We start from the raw sequence: 26883 nt of genomic DNA on the forward strand, positions 1-26883 counted from the left end.
TTTTTTTTTTTTTTGGTTCTGTTCACTTTTTTGTTTGTTTACTGATTAAACATGATAATAAAATTTACTCACAATATTTACATCATCCTCTCTGTTCAGGCATTGCTTCAATTACTATCATCATCATCATAGTCATTATCATACATGATATACTGTAAATATATGTATGCACATATATTTAAATCCATTTTCCATTGAAAATAATTGAATTAAATTGCATATTTAAGTGTCGGATATTAATTACTTCAAATGCCTTTGCATTGTGCATTATGTTTGCATAAATTATTGAAATTTTACATTTTCAGCATAAAATCTTTGTTTAAATGGAAATAGAGATGTGTTGTTGTGTTGGATATTGGGGGTTGTTGAGTTGATAGGGTCGATGGATATGCTAGGAATTTGGTTTTTTTTTGTTAATTTTGGATTGTGTCACACTTAGGGAAGGTGTCTTGGGATCGGGTAAGGGACGGGGATTTTGGGAATATCCTGAATGAGCTGAAAATGCATTTATACTGAACTCAGATTCAATAAATGCTGAAATGATGAATATTTGAGAGAAATTTGGGGTTGACTAGCTTCAATGGTCCTTTAAGCAGAAATTGAAGCTGACTCAGATTTTATAAGAAGTCAAGCCGACTTTGGTCGACTTTATCATCTAAAATCCGTGTCGATTTCAAGCTCTGCCTATAGGTACATCAAGATACAGCCACTTCAACCTCTATACTTAAAAATCCCCTTCAAACCCCTAAAACTGCATCAACATTTACTGCAAATCCAATGTACTTTTTTTAACTCTACCCTTCCTCCACTTCAACTCATTGAATCATTAATTTAACAACTGTTTGTGCAATGAAATCCCATTGGAAATTGTTAAAATATTTGCATTGCTAGCTCTTTTTTTATCATGTTGGCAATGATTGTTTCGTTTACTCAAGAGAGAATTTATAAAATTTAATAAAATTCCTTTTCCAATAAATATGAGTGAGTGGATCTGGCTAAATAATTGAAGCTATATCAATTGCAGATAAATCAATGTGATAGAATTTCAATCTAGTGCTGAAATGTAATGCATCTTTTATGTGATTGTAGTTTTAAAATGAATAAATGAATAGTATTTTTGCTGGGTGAATTAGAAGCTTTTATTTACCCAAATAAAGCAAATCGGTAGATCCATCCGAAATCCGGTCCCAGTTCATCGTGATTCTGACATTTGGTTTGAATCCGGCACCAAGTTAGAGGCCTGAATCCGGCTTAGGATCGAACTTTTGATCGATTAAATGATTTGTGTTATTTTAGGCTCTATTGTAAGTCAAAAAGTGACTGTTACTCTAGTTACTCTACTATGTGATACATACACTTCCTAAGAACTAAGAGTAGCTGCTTGAAGTTGAGCTTCCTATTTAAGCTACCAATCTCTCTTCATCAGTGGTGCGCAATTTTTTTTGAAGCCAAGGCACTTCTCAATGCTAGACTCCGGAGAGCCGAGGTAAACAGGTTGTTCGCCAGTTCCAAGCGACGACACACCTCAGTTCTATACTCAGAAGTGCTACAGTTCACAAATTGCCCAGCACTGCTCTACATGAACCACTAAAAATTAATAATTCCATTTAAATCAAAGAGTTTTTTTATAAAAAATTAATTTTTTTATTTTTTAAAAATTCCCAACAATAAAATTAAACATTTTTCGTCCATAACAAACAACTTTGGATTACAAAAACTTATTTACATAAAATTCTCATTGCTTATAAAAACTTATTACAAAAATATTTTAATATTTTTCGAGTATTTTACAAAGTCAAAAAAAAAAAAAGTTTAAATTTGATTTTCAATATTGAGTAGTTTTGTGAAGCTTTTTATTTATTGACAATCAGGAAATTTATGACATGCTGAGACATAAATATGTCAATCAATTACTAGAACAGTGCATGAGATTTGGATAAAAAATTAGAATTTTTTAGAGCTGATATCCGTTGGGATAGGTGGTTTGGATTAGGCTTTAAGTCTATCAGAGCGACACAAATGAATAAGGCTCCATCAGAGAGCTTAGAAGGCTGTTTTATGACTGTCAAAAGTAGACTGCTTCCTTTTGGTGTTTAGTGGAGGCTTAAATGCTCCATGGTGGAGCATTCTTCATTTGTGTCGCTCGGGTTATTCTTTTCCGTATCCAGACACATAGCTAGGAAACCAGCGGTGTAGTTAGCTTGCAATAGATGTGCCCTTGGTACCTAGTTGGTATGATGCTTTCATATGAACTCATATTTGGTGCCTTATGCCATTTGAGAGCGCTTTTACTTGAAATCATTGTAATTTTGAGACATTGGAATCAAGTAAAGCTATCAACAGTTTAACTTTCGATACCCATCATACTTAAAAGTACCTCTGATCTAAAACCTTGAACCAAAAATTTTCCAATTAAAAAATCCTTTAAATTTCACTTTATCTTGACATAATCATTAAAATTCTCAAAAGCACATCCTAAAATATTCTCATCAAACTAATTTAATTAGAGATTATCTCATCAGTTGACAGCTATAAAGTCGTAAGCTTCATTTTCCTCATGAATAAATTGGTATAATTTTGTGGTATTTAGAATTAACATGTGAGATTGTCATAGCAACCACAAGAGCCTTGAACTTGTCGCATTATATTTTGTTAGGCGATGATATTTTAATTACTATTGCCATTTTGGTTTTAACTGTTCCTAGTTCACTGATTTTTGGAAATGAACATTTTTTTTGCGGCATCTACCTAACTTGATGCTTCATTTACAATAATTAAGACCTAAAAATATTCCTTTTTACATTAACATAAACTTATGGTTATAATAAAGACACAAAAGTCATCAATCACGTGATGAACATTTGGATGGTGAATCATTTGAGTCACGTCGTTGTGGTGGCAGTAAAGGTGGTGGTGTTGCTGTTGGTGGTGGTGAAACTGATTCCGATCTAAGTGATAAATTTTTCGGGAATGAATTTGTTGTTGTAGTTTGTCGTGGCATAATTGACGTTTGTGTCGTTGAGATTGAGGATATTGCGGGTGGGCAATTTGCTAAAGCTGTCGACGACGCAACAGCAGCAGCGGCAGCAGCATGTGACATGTAAGTTCCTAAATTCATTTTTCTATCACCAATTTGAAATGGCATGTGATGATTCAATTGACTACTCAATTGTGCTTGTAGTTTATTCATCTTGTAGTCCTTCCTCAAATGTTGACGGATTTCGGTGTGACAATGTTCATTATTTGTAACAATTATATCGCCTCCGTCTGTCGTTGTGACACGTGCTTTACAATTGTATTTTCTTGATAAATTACATTGCCAATATTTTTTATCCTTACGAATGTATTGAATTCCAAATGAAAATCCATCATGTACGAGCAGCGGCTTGCCTTAAATAAAATAAAATAAAATAATCATGAATTTTTCATAAAATATAAAATTGATTTTTGTTGTTTTCTTCTTGAGAAATTAGGAAATATAAGTAAGTCATCGTTTTTCCATTTACTTTTTGTACCTTGAATTGGAAAATTGTTTCTGTTTAACGGATGTCAAAGGTACTTGGATGTCTAAATGCGAATCACTCTATTAGAAATTCGCATGGACTTCATTAGTATTCGCATGGACTCCATAAGGATTCGAATGGACTTCATAAGGATTCCCATGAACTCCATCAGAATCCGGCTCCATATGAAATCGCATGTACTATATTAGGATTCGCATTGACTTCATTAAAATTCGCATGGACTCCATAAGGATTCGTATGGACTCCATTAGAATTCGTATGGACACCATTAGGATTCGCATGGATTCAATTAGAATTCCAATGGACTTCATTAGAATTCGCATGGACTCCATTATGATTCGCATGGACTCCACTATGCTTCGCATGGACTCCATTATGATTCGCATGGACTCCATATGGCTTCACATGGACTTAATAAGGATTCTTGAATTATTCGCATAGATTCAGCCAGTATTAGTCAATTTTAGTCCAAGTCATGAGCTATATTTGAAGAAATATTCAGCTGAATATCCAACAATACGCTAAAACCCCCAAAGCACATGAAAACATTCCCAAAAGCCTCCACAATTTCATTTCAACTAACCAAATCTAGAAATTTAATAATACTGTATCTTGATTCAACCAAAATAAAGTATTTTAAGGAGTCACAGCCATAAAATGCCATTGAAAATTATCAAAATCTTTCGCAATAACCCAAAAAGAATGTATGGAATTTATGTATGTGAATGGATAGCTCGACATGAAAATGAATTCAGTTTTATTTTTTTTTTTGTTCATTGTGTTTGCCATTCACACAGAAAGATTTACAAAGACACGAGGCTCAACACAGAAGGAAGAAATATGGGCTGAGATATAAATGAGGAGATTTTTTTTGTTGCTTTTGTTGCCCCAACATCTTGTGGAAGTACGAAAAATTTGCTGCCATGTGAAAATAAATGGGAGAGGATTCTGAATGTGATATTTATTGTACATTTTCTTGTAAATATATGAACCTATATGTACCACACACATATGGGGAGTTTTAGTGATTATGTTATCTGAAAGTTTCTTCTTCTTGTGTCAAGGGATGGATATACAGCGTGTTTAGCAATTTAATGAGGGGATTTTGGACTTTTTTGGTTTTATCAAGGACAAGCTGCAACTAAAAATTGTCAAGTGACAATAGAGACTGCTTCAAATGTCAAATTCTATCCAGGAGCTGACAACTCAGGTGACAAGTGACAAAATTGACCAAAATGACAAAGATGACTCATTTTGGCACCTGAATTGTACATCTCCTGATTCTATTCTTATGACTTCTGCCTTCAATACCTTAGCTTACCACAGACTAGTCAATGACTATCCAATAACCTTAATTTCCATCCTAATTCTCACAACAACATCAAGACATACCCAAGTGGACAAAAACACGTTATAATTAGTCACCAACTGGACATTAACTTGCCATCAACTAGTCATAACATATTTGTGTCCACCCAGGATACATTCCCATCCCTTGCATTCCAACTATTTATTATTATTTTATTCAAAAGTATATAAATTACCTCGTTGACTCAACATAAATTGTAATTTGCCATTGAACCACCTTTCGCCTGGTAGGACTGCTGCTTAAATATAAGGAAATATGGTGAAACATAATAGAGAGATATGTATAAGTTGAGATATATATTTTTAAAGGTATTTTGATGTTAAATGTTATTGTTTTGAAAGAGTTTAATTTTGAGAGATTTTTGTCAGCGTTTTTTTGGTTTTGTGAAATAGAGCTTGAGTAGGAAATCCTTAAAAGGTCTAAAGAGAAATCTCTCGAAAGCATGATCCACTGAATTGAACTAGTTGAGCATGGTTGCAATCGTTACTCTCAGATTACGTTGCTCTTGTTGTTTCGCTCCTTATTAAATAGAGAAAATGCAATCATATTTGTAATAGATGAGATAAGTTGATTTGTGCAATTTGCCATAAAACATCAAGTTTATAACTTGATATTCTATCGACAAATCGCAGCCTGATCAACTCTGGTGTAATTCTTATTCATTTATGATATTCTTGATTTAAAGGCTTTTACGGAGATTGCTGTTAGGAAATTAACGAATTATCTGGATACTGACCACATTTAGAGTAGTCATTTGAGAAACACCAAAAAAAAGTTCTTAGGAAGGGGGATGTTGAGATTTTTGAGAGGAAGGGGGTCAAAAGTCGATTTTTCGTATTGCAACCCTTTGGACTACACTACTTAAAATCTAGCTTTCTGGATGTGATATTCGAATTTTAGTCATATTCTGTGGTATGAAGGGCAACCAAAAGACCCCCTATTTAAGCCATTTTACACCCAAAATTGACAAAAATCTCTCTCAAAATTTATTGCATTTTTTCAATTTATATTTTAATTTTAAATTATATCACCATTCAAAAATGTTCTACATATATTCATTAGAATATTTTTGAATGAGAATTTCGAGTATTTTCATTTCATTGAAACATGTTCATATCAGTATAATCATCATCATCATTCATTGCAAAATTGATATTATATGTAGATATATATCAAAAAATTATAAAACAGGATAAACATAGTAAATTCGAATAATTATCATGAACAATTGCTATATATTTATTTTTTTGTGTGCTGCTACATCCGCTTGTGTAGATATCAATTATTAGCAGTAGTAATTGCAATATTATGAATATTTGATGTATCATGTATTGAAATATCACTGTCCAGTGGATTCATGTGCAAATCATCTATTGATGCATTTATAATTGGTGTTATTTGAATATTGCTATCCAATTGATTTGATGCATGCATTAGAATTGGATCAATGTCGGATAGTGAAGGACTGAGAATGTTTGACATGGAAAAATTGGTTGAACTGTTGTTGTTGTTGCTGTTATTATTATTATTTGTTGGAATTGCAAAATTATTCATGCTTTGCTGTTGTTGCTGCTGCTGCTGTTGCTGTTGTTGCTGATTTATCATTGTCAAATTTGCTGTTGATGACATGCTTTGCATTTGATTTGACATTTGCTGTTGATGACCGAATGTTCCACTCGTATCCTCCATTTTGAAATTATTTGATGGTACCATTACGGCTGGTGTTGTTGAGGTTGATATTGTACCACCTTTAACATGTGGTGGATGATTGTGTTGGCCGGTTGTTGATATCAACTGTCCCTGATGGGTAATACAGCGTGCTCGACATGTTGTTAGGCGATAAGAGCGGCTGTCATGTATATTTTGTTGATGGAATTTTCATTAGAAAGTTCTTCAAGTTTGGATATTTGAAGAGGAAGTTGAGTTGTTTGCATTAAAAATAGAATTTTGGGGTTTGTTCATTAATGATGTCCATCTGTCAATTGCTCTTCAAGTAAGGAAGTAGAAAGGTCAATTTAGATAGACATCATTAATGGCCATCCCTTAAATTCAGTTTTCAGTCCAAAATCAACTCCTGACTAGTCAAATTCTTCCTCAATTTGTGTAATAGAATAGAAATAAATTCATACCATAGCCAATAAGTTTTCATGCCCTGTTGTGTCGCCACCGTATTGTTTCGATTAAATATCATTGAGTTATGGAGTAATGAGGTAGCAGATAGCATCGTTACGTTAGTAAGGCTTGTGTTGTGAGTACCTGTTGAGAGGTACAATTGGATATACTCATGTCATTTTTTTTGTATTTAAAACAAAAGGTTTTATATTGTTTTTGATGGATTCATAATTGATGATATTGAGAATATTCTCATCATTTGCTCAGTGAGCATGTATAAAATATAAAATATATAAAGCTTAGAATATTCAAAAATAAGCACAATTATCAAACATATCATTATCTCTATGTGCTACTGCTCCACTCAATAATAAATTGTAGAAAAAAAAAAATCTTATCACAAAAACCAAATTATATAAAAAAGCCATCAAATCAAGCCGTTTGACATTGCTACTGATGAAATCCAAAAAAATTAAAATAAACAACAAAATATTCTCTATTAAAAATTATCTCCAAATGCTCGCGAGATTTACTAACTAAAAATATTTCATCTTGTTGATTTTTTTTGTCTTTAATTTATCAACGCACACGATTTGTGGGTCAAGTCTCATAAAACAACATTTATTAAACTTTGATTGTTTATGGTTAGATGAAATAATTTTTGAGAATATATTTTAAGTACTTATTGAAGCGTTTGACATGATATGTACGTGACTATTTAAGTATTTAACCATATATGGAGTTTTTTGTGTGTCAGACACTAGAGATATTGAATATTATTGAGCGACACAATTGAAGAAGGCTCCACCTGGGAGCTTTTAAGGCTCTGCTAAGACTTTGTTAAAGCTCTTCTTTTAACATAATAGAATCAAATGGAAGCCGACCGAATTCGGTGTCCATGTGGCTTTGTTGCTCGGGATTAAGAGTTTTCAAGCTTAAAATTATTTAATTTTTACAAAAGTTTTGGCAAATTATCGACATTATAGCGGAATTTTGATTCTATGACAAAAAATACCTTAGTCTGGTTTAGATTCCTGATTACTGGCTGAACTAATCTACAGATGTGCAGATAGGACATGACCCTGGATGGGGATCTGAGCTTTTGATATGATTTAGCTTTAGATATGACTGGATATAGACTTTTAAATTCAAACATCGATTAGGCCAATATAAATGTTTAAATCTGGATCTGCTCCCGACTCACAGCAAGAAATTGACAATTCTTATATTATGGTGTCCAAGCAGAATAGAGTCTGGGGTGTCAAACCATATCTAACCGATTCTGCTAATACCAGACCCGAACGTTGCCCGGAACTAAATTTTTCATCATTAAAAGGACCAAAATTAACCGAGTAGAATGCCTCTGAGGACAACAGACCGGATATCTGTATATATTACTCTATTTGTGAGCATATGGGTTCGATTTCCATCAGATACCGGATCACTAAATCAATCTATAGAGTGATGTCGATATCGGGTAGAATTTGCACATTGCCCTCGACATTACAATCAAATTTCAAAACAAACAGCTGGAGAAATTGATAGAAAATATTCATATTTTGCCATTTAAAAATCTCAAAAATCAAAGTTCATTTTAAAATTCTACAAAATAATTCAAATCAAACGGATACGTACGAATAATGTATGAATAAAAAAAAAAATTATGGAAAATTTTTACTGCTCATATATTATTTGATATACGGCCTTTTTAGAACAGATTTATCAGTTTTATTATTTTGATCTTTGATTTTTTATACTACTTGTTCATGAATATTGTCAATTATACAGACATATTCTCTCTCGTTAGTTACTTTTATTTTCTGCTGACGTTTATCATCGTCATATGTCGATTAAAAATATCATTTGAATTTTTTTTTAAAACAAAATAAAGTACATGAAGTAGCTTTTAAGGCATAAACAGAAAATTATAGATAGAGGAATTAACTAAGAGGTTGTAAAATAAAGGCAAGGAGTGAAAACATCATTGAGCTGATAACTGCTGATAATTTTATGTCAGCTGTCTATTAATGAACACTTGACATGTGGAAGATGTTGATTGTAATTTACTGCTGGATTGATAATTCTGTGGAGAAATGAATTTGATTTATCATCAAAATGTATTACAAATTGTGGAATTTTTGGGGATTTTTTGGAAATAGTTTAGTAGCGTAATGCGGTTTTGTAAATTTATGGACATTTGCTTGTCGTGGACAAATCATGAAAATCATGCATGTTATAGCTTGAACTAGGGATCGTCCAAAATATTGCTTTCTGTAATCCTAAAAGGCATTAAACGCAGGTGTGCCACCTTGGACTCCTTAAGAGACAATAAGCAGATCAATACGGTACTTAAAAGCAGTATCTGTACCTGTTTGGAATTTACTATTAAAATCAACTCAAAATTGCAGGAAATGCAGGTCTATGGCTCTCGATCGAGTGAGGTCCACCAAGTCACAGTCTATTGCTCTTATCCATTACCTTCAAGAATATCCACAAATGCCAACAAACTCGTCTACAACTTGATCAATTCTCCCAAAATCATGCCCTTAAAAAATTAATGAACTCCATTGATTTCCATGTAAATAATCCATAATAAGCTTATCCAAAAAATCTTGTCCACGCCTCCCACATTACCCCCTTCTCATCAAGCCACAAAAGACAGGCAATAAATCACAATATTAATCAACTACTCCCATTGATTCACATCCCCCCAATCATAAACTTTTCGCTAATTTATTAATCATTCATTGATTTTAGTATCATTGGTTCCAATTAATCAATATCGTTGTGCTTATAGCAGTGGCAATAATACGCTCATCGTTAATAACATGGAAGTAATACGAATGTCAGAGAATAATTATCTGAAATTTTCTGGCATTATTCGATTAAATAATTTAACAGTATAAGGAAAGTAAAGGAATTTGAAGAATTAATCAGCATTACTGTCAGAAATTCGACGAGGATTTATTAGATTTATTGTGCTTATTATGTATATCCTTACATCCTACACGTATTACAGCTTTCAAGGGGGGAGAAAAAAAAAATCAAGAGATTGATAATGAAATGGATATTGTGAAACTTAATATTATAGCAAAGATTAAGCATGAAGAGATTATATGGAATCTTGAATGGAATCAATTGGATTTTCATCTTTTTATTCAACAACTGTCATGGGAAATATTTTTCTGATGAAATTTCAACAAGCAAAATCTAACAATAAAGAAATATCTCAGAACAGAAGTCAATGATTTTATCTCCAAATAAGAATTTTCGTCTGTTAGAAGCACAAGTGTGGGCTGACTGGGTTCATCTAATTATGAATTAATATTTTACTCGTTAGTAAATTTAATGATATAAGTTCATTGATTCTTGGAAAACACTTGACATTGATGTAAAAGGTTGAATACCCGAGCAATATAATAAGGCTCGACAGCAATAGAGTCAGATGGAAGGCTTTTTGCAGCAACTTACGCCCCAAGTCGGAGGTAAGTAAGTACAATAAGACGAATCGCTTTTTTCAGAGCTTGAGGTCTATTCGAATTTTGTATGGAGTCGACTTTTTCTTTCAAAATCCGAATCGACTTCAAGCTTTTACATTTTTTGCCGTGAAAATGTGTTAAAATCAGTCATAATGATGTCGTCAGGATAATTTCACGTCATTTCGTTAACACAGTTACTTGACTGTATATCAGCGAATAAGCTGTGTTGTTCGGGATAGAACCAGCATATTCATGAAGTTATTAATAGTTTAAATTCGTTAGCTTATTACATTCAGTTATTAAAGGGGAAGTATGTCTGCGATATGCGAAATCAATTTCTTAGAGTTTGACAAATTTTTCAGAAGATATTCAATTAGGATAATTTGTTGAAAGCATTTGATCCAGATTATTGAGCCTAATTAGAATATTTTTTGAAGATTCTATTAAATTGAGTTTTGACGTAAGAAGATACAAGAAGAATTTAATCATGACAAAGAGAATTAGAGAAATATTTGCACATTATTGACAATTTGACAAGCGAGTCAGTTGTCAGCAAGTAGGTTTCTGTCTACACCCCTAGATTCTGGCATGGACTCGGTTTCAGGACCGGAAAATCCCGTAAATTTGAAAAGCATTACAAATGCTTTGGGACTCAATAATTTAATAAAATATCAGAATATCGCAATTGAATACTAATAAAATGCCAAACTTAATTAATCGAAATCTAATAATTAAGTTTAAAACTTTCAAATTGAAATGCATATCCCATTCTAGTTTTGAAAATTAATCATATTATTCACTATAAAAATTGCTTTATATGTAGTTTAATATCAGCACGACTGATATGAAATCGAAAAGTTATTAATTCCGCAATTGTATTTTTTCTATAAACACATTTAAGTATGTAAACAACTCCTTAACTTAAACTTATAAGTTTCATTTTCTCCTTCACATTTCCTTTATCAATAATAAATTGAGTGATTATTTTTTTTTTTATTCCATTCAGCTTATTAATTTTATCAATTTTATTGTCATCACTTAGATGCATCAATAACAAAAAAAAGTCTTAAAAAAATTGCAATTTATTCTCTCATCCTATATCAATCTCATTACTTTATTAGGAAAGTAAAATATGAAATAATTAAATAAAAAATAATGAATCAAGTTAAATTGTTTAGCTCGACAAAAATCGAGGTCAGATTGATAAATGTGTGCGAGATCTTTCGACTTAAACTGTAAATAATAAGACATAGTGATAATAAATAGATAGATGACGACGACGAGAGTTTGTAATAAAATTTATTAATAATCTAATTTTTTTTATTTCATATTTTTGTGTATTTTATGTCAAAATTATCAATTGCTTCACATGTTTTGGAGATGAGCTTTTGAATTATGACTTATGGGGAATATTCTCTTATGAGTTTTAAAATTTAAGAAGATGATGGATCCGAACAGATTAGTAACGCGCTCATTTAGGTGAGTTTGGTCATTGTCTGCTAGAGAGACTGGATTTTCTCAGTTTTTCATTAATTTTGAGCACGAATGAGCCGGATTCGGATATTAGAAACGCGTGTCAATCGACCGAAATACGTTCTTACCGATGAAGTAAGTATGAGTGGTTGTAAGCTTACAGAGACCTAGGTATATGCTATAAAATTAAACAGGTATCAATCCTAAGTCTAGATAATTTTAGATGAGAGCGGTTTAAGCTCCATTATCCTAAAAAATTACAATGTTAAGCTAGATAGACCGTTAATTTGCATAAAATACTACAAATTAAATTAATTCCGAACAGACAATTAATACCCTGATGACATCATTCAATATAACATCCCGGAAATCACATAGCTGATCTAGCTTTTTGGCCAAATTTTTTAACATTTATATGTCATGTGTCATTCGGGCATGTAAGTATGTTTACTGTTTATTAGAAAATGATTCAAACAGCACAACGTTTTCAATAGGATATTACTATGTTGCCGTATTAACAACATAGGGTGAAGTTGCCCTGTCTGCACCATTATGACTGATTTTGGTCAATTTTTGCCGAAAAATGTAAAGATCCAAATCATAAAGGTCGGATGAACATCACAAGGTAAATTTTTCTGATATTTTGCATAATTTATTGACTTTAAGATCCAAAACTTTCCCAATTTACATAGATATCAATTCTTAATCAGATTAAGCAAGATATTCATAGCTTCCTTTACACATATGCCTAACATATTCACTCAAAATTATTGAAAAATATTTTATTAGACATGACATACACATGAGACATTGTAAATCAAGATTCAAGTAGATTAATCATGTCGATATTTTCAAAATATAATCTCAAATACAAGCAAATATCTCATGTATGCATACTCAATATACAGCACAATATAAAGCAAATGAGATAACTTTAAGCAAAGTCATTTAACTTCATATCGCCTTTTTTTAAGTCTTAAATGATCTCATATTGTGACCTCTTTGAGATTTCTCTTATTTTTCTGTTCACTTATCATAATTTTTATTTACATTTTCATTCCCAATCATACGATAATTTTCTCTTCCTTCATCTGTCTTTTTTGTGACTGCACACACACAGATTGTGATGCTCAATAAATTTTCTGTTTTCGATAAAAGCATGAAACATTTTTTTTTTTATTTTTTAACCTTCAACATCGTTAAAAAATTGCTTTCGTTTGAAGAATTGATAATTTTTTTTTTTTGTGAGATTTACTCAAGCAGAAATGAAAATCACATTCGGTAATAAAATTCTTGAAGCGACATGCTCAAGATAGAAATGAAAAGGAGGAATGAAAAAGGAATCAAAACTCACGATTTTCTTCGATTTTTTTCATTTCTTGATGAGGAGAAAATTGCATTAAAATTTATTTTATCACAAATTGACGTGAACAATGGAGTGAGAGTTGAGAAAGATGAAAAGTAAATACCGTGAAAATTTAGGATGCAGGGTTTGGTACTTTGATGCGATGTTAAGAAAAATTGATCAGAGCTCGAAGTTGACTAGAACTTGATATGTGGTAGAGTCGACTAGAACCGACTTTTTCATACGACATCCGAGTCGACTTCAGAATTTTGGGTGTCGATAAATGTAATGGTTGATCTGCCAAAGTAATATGGGTCTTGTTACCTTAGACAAGGCCTTCAACCCGAAAAGCACACAAATAGAACACGCAAAGTAAAGTATTTCCTGGTCGACGTGGCTTTGGCATGGAGTGGAAGTCAGTAAAATTCAATTCTATGGCTTAGTCATGTCTAGAAATGCCAAAACTGGTTTAAAATTGTTCTGAATACCTGAATTTCATACAATTCAATAAAATTATTAAAATCCTTAATCTCACCAACCTGAGAACACTTTTTTTTACGTCTTGTCTTCTCTACACCTTATGCCTTTCAAGTTTCATGTAATAAGGATATGTTGATTGATGTGAACATCTAAATTTACATGTGTCAATACCCTCAACCATAAGATGATTGAATTACATCTCATTTATGTAAAACAAGATGTTCACTTAGTTCTACATCTTAATCTATCGATAATTTTCAAAATTTGAACCCTTCTCAAGCTATTTGCGTCGACAAAAGATTTTTGAGACCATCCTCAAAAAAATCGCTTAAAAATTCAAACACAAAACTCAAGTTAAGGGTACACAGAGCATACAATATAATGGAATTGTGCAATGAATGATAATGACAAGATTTTCTGTTCCTTATTCAAACTAATTTTGAACGAGAATTTTCATATTTTTTCATCATTTCGTATTCGAATTGTAAAATTTTTTTCTTACCTGGTGGAACTTCCATGTGCGATTTACTCAAGTCATTAATGTTATTGCTGTTTGATAAGTCGCTCGAGGTGAAATCGGGAAAATATGGAAAGGAAGTGTTTTGCATTGAATTTGAACTATCTGTAATGAGATGGAAAAAAAATATGAGAAAAAAATTTGTCATAAGCAGACATGCTTGATGTCTTACGATAAGAATTTCTATAGACATTTCCACTCATAGGACTTTGTGGCCGAATGACATCATTACTATTCTCACGCTTTACACTATTCACATCAAATCGTGGAGATTCATTAATTGTCACTTGTGGTTGCATCGATGCTGGTAAAAAAATATCATCAGATGTCATATTATCAATTGAATCATTCATGTCGCTATCACTGACATCATGTACAGTACGTTTCATTTTCATTTGACTTTGTCGTTGTTGCTGTTGCTCACTAATTTGATCAATCGTACGCTTCTGTGCGAATGATGACGATGATGATGAGGGTGTTGCCGTTTGGGGTGTTGTACTCTCACCGCTCATGTGTTTACCTCCTGTATAGATATAAAAAAGAGGGTTCGATTCAAATTCGAATAAGGAAGAAAAAAATTTATTTAATTTATTTGAAATTAGCTGGAAATAAAAAATCAGTCGCTACCTTTTATCGAATGATTTCCACAATCAATTGACGATGTCGTCGACAGAGGCGTTGATGTTGTTTGTCGATGATTTTCCGTATGATTTCCTGCGGAATTGAATTGATGTTGATTATGATTACGATGAACTCCAGTATTATTGGCAGTACTACCACCTCCACCACCACCACCACTGACATTGTTCGAATGAAATTGACTGTATGATGAGTTCATCGCATCACTGCTTCTCATTGTGCTGTTATTACCGTTACTGGTACTATTATTATTGTTATTATTCGTTCCATTGTTACTATTACTATTGCCGCTGTTTGTTGCTAAACCTTTAATTTGTAATGATTCTGCAATGCTCATGAATGCTTGTAATTCCGCCTGTTTTACGTTCACCTCGCCTTGATACATAAATTGTAAAAGCTCCGACATTATAGAAAATGTTACGTCTTTGAGAATTACTAAAATGAGATTAAAGACGAAAATTAATGAACACAAAATTCTTTTAGTATTAAAAAATTATCAAGACATTGTTGCAGACAATCGTCACAAAGAGGTTAAAACGGTGAGCAAATTGATGTGATTAGCAAGACTGAACAAAAAAAAAAAAATATGTACGACATCCAAAAATTATCAGCGGTGATGCAATTGAGTAAAAAAGAAATTTCACATTACGCTCCTATATTTTTTTTATGTCTCATAAATTTTTAGTCTCAGATTTTGTTATCAAAATGTTTTTTAAGATTTTTCTGGGGAATTTTAAGACGATTTCATATTTTTTTCGGGTAAACAAGTCACTAAAGTTCTGAATTTTTATGAGATTTAAATTTCCGGTCGTAAATGATAGATGAATATTGACGGAACAAAAATAAGAGATCATACGAGTATGTCGACTGTGTGAATTGGATCAACATGTTTTATGCTATTTTGCTAAATTTTTTTATGTAGAAATATTTACGGTACGAAGGATTCAAAGTCAAATGGAATGTGCCTTTATGTAAATTGACCCTTAAAAAATTTTTTATCTGAACTTTGCTCTTTAACTTTATACAACAAAAAATCTATATTGTCAATATTTATTAAGCTTGAGTGGGCTTTTTTGGAGTCTTTGTATATTGCGACCATCAACATATAACCCAAGTTCTTGGAAGTAAACATTTTTTGGTATATCAAATGTCACTGCACACCAACACCATGGATTTTGACTTATTTAGAATATATTAGAATTATGTTTAATCATGTGATATATTCGACATTAAAATTTATGTTAAATGTTAATTAGGAGGTATCAAGAATTTATTAGGTATATAGAATATTTGGCAAAGGTTAGATGCTGTCTTAAAGCTTAAAAATTTTATGATTATTAAAATTTGGAATATTAGTTCAAAAATTTCAAATTCCTTATTGAGGTTGGTTTGGAATCTTACTTCTTCTATGATTCTGAGTTAGACTCAGGCGCGTGGGATCCCTCTGGATTACGAGTCAAGTGCTCTTTCCTACTGAGCTACCGAGGGTTGTTAAGGATCGTGACACAAAGTGATACTTAAACTTGACTTAAACCCTCTTTTCTGCTTCCAATGTCCATTAGACACCTTTTATTGTTATATTGGATCAAGCTCTGTGCCCGATCGGCACATATTGAAATGTTGCCACCACGGCGACGAGATGGCAATATACTTAAAGCCAAGTGGCAGCCAGGGGTGGCTGGATAACAGACCGGATATTTGTATCACGCTTAGGCGAATATGCGGGTTAGATTACCAACTGAGACCGATCTCTTAGTCATTACATAGAGTGATTGCAAATGTATGACAAGAATTTGGACAGTTCTCAAAAAATTGCAAGGGGATTTAACAGAATTTTCTTAAAATTAAGATATAAATCCCCCTTCCCCATCGACTTATCCCAAATTTAATGTACTTCAACTCTCTTCCTAAAAATGCTAATTTACCTGTCATCTAATTATCCATAACATATTTTAAACTGTTCATAAAATCCCCACTTGATTATTAAAATGCTCAATCAAGAGTCCCAAGAGTAATGAAAATTCAAAACACGAAATTTTCATCCGAATTAATTATGTAATATCTGCAAAATAATTACTTTTCCTAATCCATATATTAAAATGTTGACGCAAAACCCACAAAACAAATCACGCAGAAAAATCAAAATGATTTAATTTTTTTTTTTCGCATAAATAAATAAACATCGTCTACGTAAACTCATTACGAAATTATATAAAGGCAAGAAGAATTCCCTACTGTGAAATTATTATCCGATAATTTGTTATTTAATTAAATACTTTGTAAATTTATATTTTCTTCATCTCGTTTGACTTTGAATTAAATCAACCGAATTAAACACGTGTCTTTGGGGAGTCATTTATTGATTGAGATCGTGAACCTTGTGAGAGAAAAAGGCACAAAATAAAAAAAGTACGAGAAGATGGAGATGAGAAAAACAAGAATGAATTAAGGCAGAAAAGGAAAATGAATAAAAAAAAAGTTTCTTAATCTTCAAGATGCTAGACTTTTTGTGATAAGGTGAGGAGATTGGGGATCACATTGGGTTGGTTTGTTGGGGGTTTTGGCATGGTTTATTGACTTTTATGACATATTTAAAAATAGGTGATTTGATTAAATAATTACGATATTTTTTACCGGTATACCAAGATGTTAAGCTTCGACCGCGGTAAACAAGTTGCCAACGAATGCTACTTAATTACTGAATTGTTGAAGGAGCTATTCACATAATACGTAACATGAAAAATCGACTTTTTGACTGTAGTATTATAAGAAATAGTCAACTAAACCCTAGTCTACTCCAAATAGAATTCGAGTCAACTTCAAGCTTAGGTGTTAAGGCTTGGTATAGAAAATTAGCAACTAATGAAACAAGCTTTAAGTGCCACTTAAAGGGGGCTATGAATTTCAATCGATTGATGAGTTAAGCACTAAATTCTAATCCCAAATCTATCTAGGGTGGACAACAATACGGTATAACTGGTTAATGCCTAGTTGATGACTAGTTTTTCAGGTTTTTTGTTCACTCGGGTAAGGTCTTGCATCCAGAACCCAGAATAAGTCAATAATTGCTAAAATATAGATTCTAGAACTCAAAATAGCCCTTTTTACTGTCCATTGCCTCATAATCTATCCCTTATAATCATACACATGCTGGCCCAATATCAAATCCCCATAAAAAATGCGCCATCATGAATAAATTTAATTCCATTCAATTCACAAACTTATTTATAGCGCTCTAATTCTCATTCGTAATGTCTCGTCAAGACCTTGAAATAAAACATAAGAACAATACAAATAAAATTTTACGATGGATGTGTGCGAAAATTAGGGTAAGAATAATACTCATTTCCTTTCTCTCAATTTTTATTATCATTTTTATTTTTATCATTCCGCAAGATGGTTTAGATGGTATGGAAATTGAATTTAATTTTCTTAGAATTGCTTTCTTTTTTTTTCTTTGAATGGAGAGCATCGAGAGTAACAAAAAAGGGGGTTTTTTTATGGGAAATGAGAGCAATTTTACTTTAACATTGTTGTAGATTCATTTATAAAGGTTTTTCATTGAATTGTTTTTGTACAGTGTGTAATCGCTAGAATCACTTTTAGATGATTAAAAAGTTTTTGGCAATTATTCTTTGGCGTGGGAATTTTCGGAGAGGATTTAACTAAAGAAATTCTTTATTTTTTTTAATTTAATGGAAAGTTTGTTTTAATGATGAAAAGTATTTTTTTAGGGGTGCATTTTGATGGGGGTTGTTTATTAAATATATAACAAATATTTTGAATTCAACTTCTCTTGAAGGTTAAGTGAGCTAGCCTTGAGTCTGGGTCAGGGTCAAGCACTGACGTAATAATTCATGTGATTTATTATGTTTTTTACATTTTTTTTCAAATCTAATTAAATACAAAATTAGCAATTTTTACAAATTTTGTATGGAATTTTTACAATTTTTTATGAAAATTTGTAAAAGTTCGAATTTTTAGGATTGTGTCTGACTCATATATCCTTCTCTTAAGTGTGACCTCCTAAGTCTGACCCTTAAATTGTCTGCGAGTATTATAAGACCTGTTAGAAGGCAAGAAATGACACGTGGTCATCTAAAGAACTTAAGGAAAGAATCTGTCAATTGAGATAGTTTTGAACTTGCTTTCGAGTCGACTTCGAGCTCTGCTATTAACTGTGCGAGGTCACGAATCATGTGGAGGTGTTGGTAACACCATAAAGACTGTTTTTGGCTCATTTTGTAGTCAAAAATTAGATTTTTCTGCAGTGTGCCACCTGAATCGATCAAATATCCTTTGATCCTTTAATCTTATAGTCTCACAACCTCTAGATTGCCATTTTTGGATTCAATAATTATCAAATTACCTCAACACTTTACACCAAACTATTAATGACTCAAAAATTCAAATTCAACAAGTTCTATTTAAGATTGAAGCCTATTACTAACTATTACTGATAATATGACTCAATTGAGCAACAAAATTTGAACTCATTAACTCAAAAAAGTCTCAGTAAATCTACTTAATGAGCCTATTTCCAAAAAAGTTTCATTACTCAAATGATTTAATTTACCAAAAATTAAGAATAAATTTCAATTATCTTAAAAAATATTATCCAAATGCTTTATTGCCATAAATAATCCATAAAGTAATATTTATTGCTCCATTACAAAAATATTTCATATTTTTCCTATTAATTTCCTTCATAAACTTCTTAACATTTCCATTAAAAATTATTCTTAGACCCATCGAAAAATTATTTTCATTTACTGTGCTGTAACCCTCACATGAAGGATACACAAAAGCACCCTTTTTACATTCTTCTTGTTCCTCTCAAAAAAATTGAAAATTTTTCACAAGAAGGAATATTTTTTATCATCAATTTATTATCTAAAACCTAAAATAGAAAAGAGAACATTATTCATAAACAATTTTCAAACCATCCACATCAAGAACTAGAGATGAAGAGAAACGAGCAAGTACACAGAAAGTTACAAAGACAAATTATTTTTCATGTTATAATGAAGATAGAGTGTGTCTATATTGTATATAGAGTGAGTAATAAGAGATCTCTCTTATTTTGCTCATCTTCAAGTCTTTTTTTTATTATTTTATTATTTATTTCGGAGAAAAAAACTGTACCTTGGGTCACTAACAACCTGATAAGATTGATATAAGCGCGTACTTTTCATACTTATTGGAGATTCTTGTCTTTTGGACAATTGTCGTTATGTAGTGTATAGAAATGAAACTTTTATTTTATTCAGATGGAAATGAGTATGAAGTGTGGGAAAAATGGTATATAGATAGAGGGATGTACTTGATGGCGCATTTTTGATTAGTTCATCAATATGTGCATGCAATTTTTCCAATTTGTTTCAGCAAAATTGCATTAGTCTTGCCAGGTGGTGCAGTAAAGTGTCAATTTCGGATTCTTTACCTCACAAATTTAAGCATGCTTCACTGTTTTAACTAAACCTCGATTTGTAGGAACTATGATTTGATTTAGATATTTAGATCTTACAGCTAGAAATTGGACCGTATACAGGGATACCTTACAAACCCCCTTCCCATCCACATTTAGACAAGAAATTTCCAACGAAAATCCATCTTTTTCGTAAAAAAATTAGAATTCGTCTAAAACTGCCACTGTGGACGAAGTATAAGATGCAACTGGACACTGCAGACTGCAGTCCGTTCTTTAATTCAGCAAATGCAGGCCTTTTGTTGAAAAAAAATTTAATTTTTTTTTCGAATTCTACAAAAATTCAAAACCCAGTAATTAAAAAACTCTGGTTACGCTTCTAACTATATGGGTTAATTTTGACGTTGAGAAGACAACAGACACCTTGGAGCTTCCTAAGCAACATGGCGTAGGATTGTTCAAAGAAAATGTCATTAAGATGCAAACACGGATAATTTGTCCAAACTTTTTGCTAAGATCAGTAATAGAGTCATATTGAAAGCCTTTTGTGGAAACCTAGGCTCCATATTGAAGCATGGTTCTATTAAATAAGGGCTTAGTCGTTTGAAAATTCAGTGTCAGAAATGTGATGTAATTCGCTTTTTTCTCTTTTCCTGGATATTTATGGTAATATTTAAATAGCTTATCCTGTATAGTTTTTGAAAACGAACATTTTGACGTATAATATGTTTAATAAAACATTATAATTAAGCCAAAATTTCAAAAACAAACTCGATTTCTGACACTGAAAATTTGTTACTTAATCCGAATTTTTCGACAAAAATGCTTCTAATCTGTAATGTGCGAACAGTCGATGCGGACGTTGATTCGAAGAAATTTGAATCGTATTTCGAATGTTTTTTCGGAAAAAATCCGCCATCTTGAAAAACATCAAATTTTTTAAAATTTTTAGTTTTTCATGATTTTTAGCTTGAATGCTTCGTTTAAATCAAGACAACCAATTTAATTATGTTCATTGAAGCTTTTTCAATCATTTAATCGAAGTGTAAAGCTGAACTTATCAGCTTAAAGTTAGTTTTTTCAAAAATTATTCCAAATTTTTGGTTTTGTTTTCATTGTTTGTTTACAAACATTCTAAGAAAACAATGAAAAACTTAAATGTCATTAATTCACTTTTCTTCATTATTTGAGACTTTTTATTTAATTTTTTACAATTATTTAGTTTAGTTTAAGCATAATCTTGCTTTAAAACCAATAATTAAAGGCAAATTTAGAGTTTTTTCGTTTAGATTATTAACGTTCATTTGAAATTTAAATTTGTTTCCGAAAATAAGAACCATTCGAAATTGAAATTCCGAAAATAAGAACTCGTTCGCACATTACAGATCATAACCAATTATTTTCATATTCAAGACAACCTCCCTAACCTCATCCTGACAGTCAGACAAATTCAAATTTCCAAACCCATAAAATTAGTCAAAAAAGTAACTTTTTTCCTATCTATCAAATCCAGTGAGAATAATGTGATGATGATTTTGCCTTAGAGTGACAAATCGGTAATAAGATACGACACATACACACTCATCTACACACAGAAAATTTCTTATTTTATTTTTCTCTTATTTCTATCTTCTTATTCTTGTCTTGTTCTCATTCTTCCGCTTATCTTTTTGCCTTTTATACCCCCGAAAAAACACAAGATGATGTGCCGGTTTGTCTCGAGGCACTTTTTTACATGTTATTGTTTCCACACCATGAGAGTATATCTTACAAGCAAGTATACATGTACTTCTAATAATATAATGTGACTTGTTACATTTCCTTATCAAATGTCATTAATGTTATCCAAAATACATGTTAAAGATTATCGACAATAAACATTTATCTTTTGAGTTTTTGTTGCTTACTTACTAGAAATTCTCTTATTAAATACACACAATTGAACTATCTGAATATTATGAGTACATGCCTTTATTGATAAGTTTTTCTTCTTCTTTCGAAACTTCAATTTTCGACTAATTTTCTTAAGAGAAAGAAAAGATAAATATATATGGAAGTACGGCAAGGCAAGTGTGGATGATGGAAACAGAAATAGATGATATGGATGAATAAGAGGGTAGATGTCTCTAATGTTTCTTTACTTTATGTCTCGAAATATTTTTTTTATTTTTTGCTTTGTTTTACTTTTTATTTGTTTTTGAGATAAATTTTGGGGTGCTTCCCTCCCTGCTTGGGTTATGCTTGCTTTTGTGACGTGGTTGATTATAATTTATTTTTAAAAATTTTTTTTTGCTTAGTTTTGTGTGCTTATCTTTGATTATTTTACGTCACTTGAGAGACAAATTCTAATATTGTGACCTATTATGACCCAATAAAGTTCATGTTTATTCATGAATTTTTAAGGAATTTCATTTTTTATGAAACATTTCTTTTTATAGTAAATTGAAATGTATTACTTATGGCTTGTGGATTTTAGGGTCGTTCATTCATTAAGTTTTTTATTTTGGGGGTGAGGGAATCTTTGATTTTGAAGCTATATGATCTTATCAGGTAAAAACAGTACATTCGAAAGGAGAGTAAGCTGAGAGCAACGCTCACGAGCTTGCTTTAACTTACATTACTTCGCTGGCCGTACAGATCAATTGTGAACCATGACCTTCCACGTGAGTCGCCTGAAGCTGACTCTATCTCTGGTTTCCACTTGCCAATTTCTAATACCAAGCAAATTACTATTTCTATCGACAGCTTAGACCCCTATAGACTCTCCCGCTTGCCAATTACCGATTCCAATCAAGTTTTCTCAAGTATTTTGAAAAATCGTGACATTTTGGGGCTTTGTCGGGACACAGTAGTAAGAGTGAAAAGTACAGCAGCGTCCCAACAAAAATACAGCAGATGGCCGCCCTATCCTATGATCATCCACTAAACTGATATGTAATATTTTCACATCATAATCATTTCAAATTTCAACAATTCTCAAATAGACAATAATTTTATGATATTTTAGGTCAATTCATCTATTTCTGAATAATGAGTAATTAAAAAAGTGTTATATGTTGATCATGGAGTTGAATAAATCATCAATTTAATTGATAATTAATAATATTTCAAATAAAGTCTAATAATATTTTTAATCCATATTAATTTATGTTCATCCAATTTATTGGGACAATGGAAAATAATGAATTTTGAATATATGCAAATTTTGCTGTTTTAATCAAACTAAAATAAAAAAAAATTGCATGTTTTTTATGAGGTGGATATAAAATATTGAAGTAGGGAAATTTTGGAAATTACGGCGAGTCTAGAATTTTGTTAAAGATTTCAAATTTAGGTTCATGACAAGGTCGTGATTTTGTTACAAAGTGTTGTGGTAAAATGCCAAAAAATCCAATATTTATTTTATTTAAAAGAATTAATGATTAAAAATTCAAATGAATTCTTTAAATAAACAAAATTGCAATGAATTTAAAAAAATATGATTTAATTTTTTTTTTTTATAAATTTAAAACCTTTTTAGTAAAAACTTTTTTAATCATTTAAAATTTTCAATTTAAAAAAATAACTGTAGGACTTTGTGGATAACCAAATATTTAATTTTGTCAATTTTTTCATTAAAAATCTAAAAGTGCATATATTATTATCCCCAAAACCATAGCAATTTTATATATTTTACCATTTTTTTTATCAAAAAACTATTTTTAAAATGTTAAAAGTTTATTAATTATTAATTGCAAATTTTTGTAAAATTCCTTTTGAATTGCTTAATTTTCATTAAATTATTTAAATTTATTCAAATTATCCATCGTTCAATTTTAATGAAAATATTTTCAATTTCCATTATTTTCACAAAAAAAAATTAAAAAAATTGACAAATTAATTTAAAAATTGCATTTAAATTCAATATTTATGCTAATAATAAAATCTAATTCCAGTAGCAGTACTAATCTTCAATAGAATCCACTAGTAACACGTGATTGCATAATCACTTCGACACCTGTACACTCAATTGATGGATGTACTTGAATTAATAGAGAACAAGGCGCAATATTCAATATATTATTTTTCGGATATCTTTTTATTGCCCATTCTTTTTTTGAAATACATATTAAGTGTACGATAAAAAAATACTTGAAATTTTTTTTCTGTTAAAAAAATCATGATATTGGGCTTTGAGATATCTGATAAAAGTCATATACTGTGCGCACCAAAAAAATATCATTATTTTTTGGGTATGTATATCGTAAAATATTTATGAACAATCGATAACAGTAATAATAATTCACTACTTCCATCCAGCAATTAATATATTGTGTATTTTATACTTACTGATTGGATGTCTACATGGATTATTCATGAATATTTCCCTAAAATATGGACTACATATTGCCAATACGAGCTTATGACATTGCAATAATTGACCATCACATGCAATTGTACAATCGACAAAATCACCGCGATCGAAAAGACTTTGAAAGCCGGATGATAAATTTTCAGCAAATTTTAATTTATTCCAACATAGTGCAAACTCTTCCATGGTCTATTGTCTCATATGTTATGCTTTTTTGGACACAATTTTTCTTTTTTTTTAAATTTATCTGAATCCACTAATATTTAATATATTCACAGAAAATCGAGATAATTGATAAGTTTGCAGCTGATCACTAATTTCACTCCAGATCCGATCCGAACTAAAGCAATTTCAAATACAAACTGAAAGGTTTATCATGAAACTTTAACGAAAATATACAATTTTTTTTTTCTTTCCTTCTTAAATTATTTACGATCTCTACATGCCGATTTCTTATCAATCTTTATTTCGTATTGAACGATAATAAGTAAAGTAAAGTAAGTAAACTGATGGATTCTCAATACATAACACAGAGTTACTTAAATATTATGAGAGAAACTAAGGATGATAATTTTTTATTTTTTAAGAGAAATCGTCTAGAATTTTTTTCGATCTTCTACTCTCATTGATGAGCATCTTCATTCATTAAATGCTGAGTTTAAGAATTAATGAAATAAGGAGAAGATTTGGAGTTGAAATTTGATGAGTCCGTTATAGGAATATTCAATTAAAATTTTAGATAGATTTCTTTAAATTCAAACTTTTGAACACACTTAGTTGAGTGGAATATTTCAATAATCCTCATCAGTCATCAGTGCATTCAGTAGATTTGTCTTAATTTTGTGTCAATAAGGACGATTAATTTTCAATTCTATGTTAAATTTGCTGTTCGTCTCAATTGTTTTAACTGCAGTATCTACAATGGATATATCCATTCACAACATATGAGTCATGAATCACAAAAACCGAGTTGCATGGTTAAGATGGCCACTTAAATCAGAGCAAATTTATCCTGAAATCCAGAGGGGTGAGTCGACTTAGATTTTGTTTGGAAAAATCGATTCAAGTCGACTAAACGGATTATGGAATTAAACCATAGTCGATAGCATTAAGGGCCAACATTCCATAACCCCAAGCAACATAAATTAAGAAGGCAAGAAGATTTAAAGGCTCTGCTAAATCACTTTTCCTGGTCATATGGCCGCTAAAACGGTGTCTTCTTTTTGGTGTTAATAAAAGAGCTTTAGAGGAAAATTCAAAACTTCTTGACGGATCCTTCTTCATTTTTGTTGTTCGGGAATTCTACTCTTGCCTTTTTTTTTGTGAATCTTATGAGTAACTAAATGAGAAGTGTGTACATAACATATTTAATTATTTTTGGATTTAATGTGGAAGACACACAGTTTGGAAATTACCGAAAATCTCTTCTCAAGCCATTTTTACTCTGAGAGCTTTTAGTACAACAACTTCATGCCGTGACATATTTTAGAGAATGTTTCTGAGAAAATGTCTTGTCGATCGTAATTCTGTTTATTCACTTGGCTGTTTAGTTGGTTGTTTTAATTTGATTTTGCTTGTAACTCGGCATGAAATAGACTAAATGCAACCTGTATGACAAATTGTAATTAAAAACAGCCTGACTAATTTTGCATATCAACAATTAGATGACAAAAATGTTACTTATGACGTCAAAAAATAGAAAAATTAAGATCAAATGCTTAAAATGACAAAAACAATGGCGTGGGATCTAAAAAATGGAAATAACAAGTAAATCCTGACTCTAAAATTCCAAATAAATATCTGCATCTGTAGGATGCTTTGAATAACAAATTACGTTGGCGCCTCCACTGGCGTTTGCACTCAAATGGGATTCTATTGTCATCAAATAAAATGAGAGAATCAGAAACAATCTGTTTTTAATAATTGCGCATGAAAAAAGAATTAATTTTATTCACCCAATAATATCAATTACCTCATCGCACACAATATACCCCAAAAAAAATATTTCACCATAATATCCACAAGCTCTATTTAAAAATTTCATAACATAAAATTTTTGGCTGGTACAATTGAAATATTCACGGGGTTTATTTTCAACATAATGCTATTATAAAATTAATTCGATATGATATTTTAATGAGATTAATCATGAAAAAATAATTTAAA

At 31.2% G+C, this 26883-nt stretch overlaps 1 protein-coding gene across 4 annotated transcripts; it reads right to left on the reverse strand.

Moving 5' to 3' along the window:
• Window positions 1-1664: 1664 nt before the first annotated feature.
• On the reverse strand, window positions 1665-25064 carry LOC139093734 (broad-complex core protein isoforms 1/2/3/4/5-like). 4 transcript variants are annotated; one of them, XM_070644558.1, is made up of 7 exons: window positions 24696-25064; window positions 15080-15373; window positions 14927-15013; window positions 14472-14822; window positions 14285-14404; window positions 7023-7149; window positions 5098-6742 (listed from the first exon to the last, which is right to left on the reverse strand). In XM_070644558.1, exons 1-7 carry the CDS (start codon window positions 24901-24903, stop codon window positions 6172-6174), a joined length of 1758 nt encoding a protein of 585 aa, XP_070500659.1. In that variant the 5' UTR covers window positions 24904-25064; the 3' UTR covers window positions 5098-6171. The 4 variants fall into 4 exon arrangements, with proteins under 4 accessions (XP_070500662.1, XP_070500661.1, XP_070500659.1 ...); XM_070644561.1 differs by lacking the exon at window positions 7023-7149 and adding an exon at window positions 1665-3390 and having other exon boundaries at window positions 5069-5128; window positions 14927-15373; XM_070644560.1 differs by lacking the exon at window positions 7023-7149 and adding an exon at window positions 1665-3390 and having other exon boundaries at window positions 5069-5131; window positions 14927-15373.
• Window positions 25065-26883: the final 1819 nt, after the last annotated feature.

Source organism: Chironomus tepperi, unplaced genomic scaffold, assembly GCF_022539635.2.
Source record: "Chironomus tepperi strain 1889 unplaced genomic scaffold, CSIRO-AGI_Ctep_v1 contig_337, whole genome shotgun sequence".
Taxonomy (NCBI): domain Eukaryota; kingdom Metazoa; phylum Arthropoda; class Insecta; order Diptera; family Chironomidae; genus Chironomus; species Chironomus tepperi.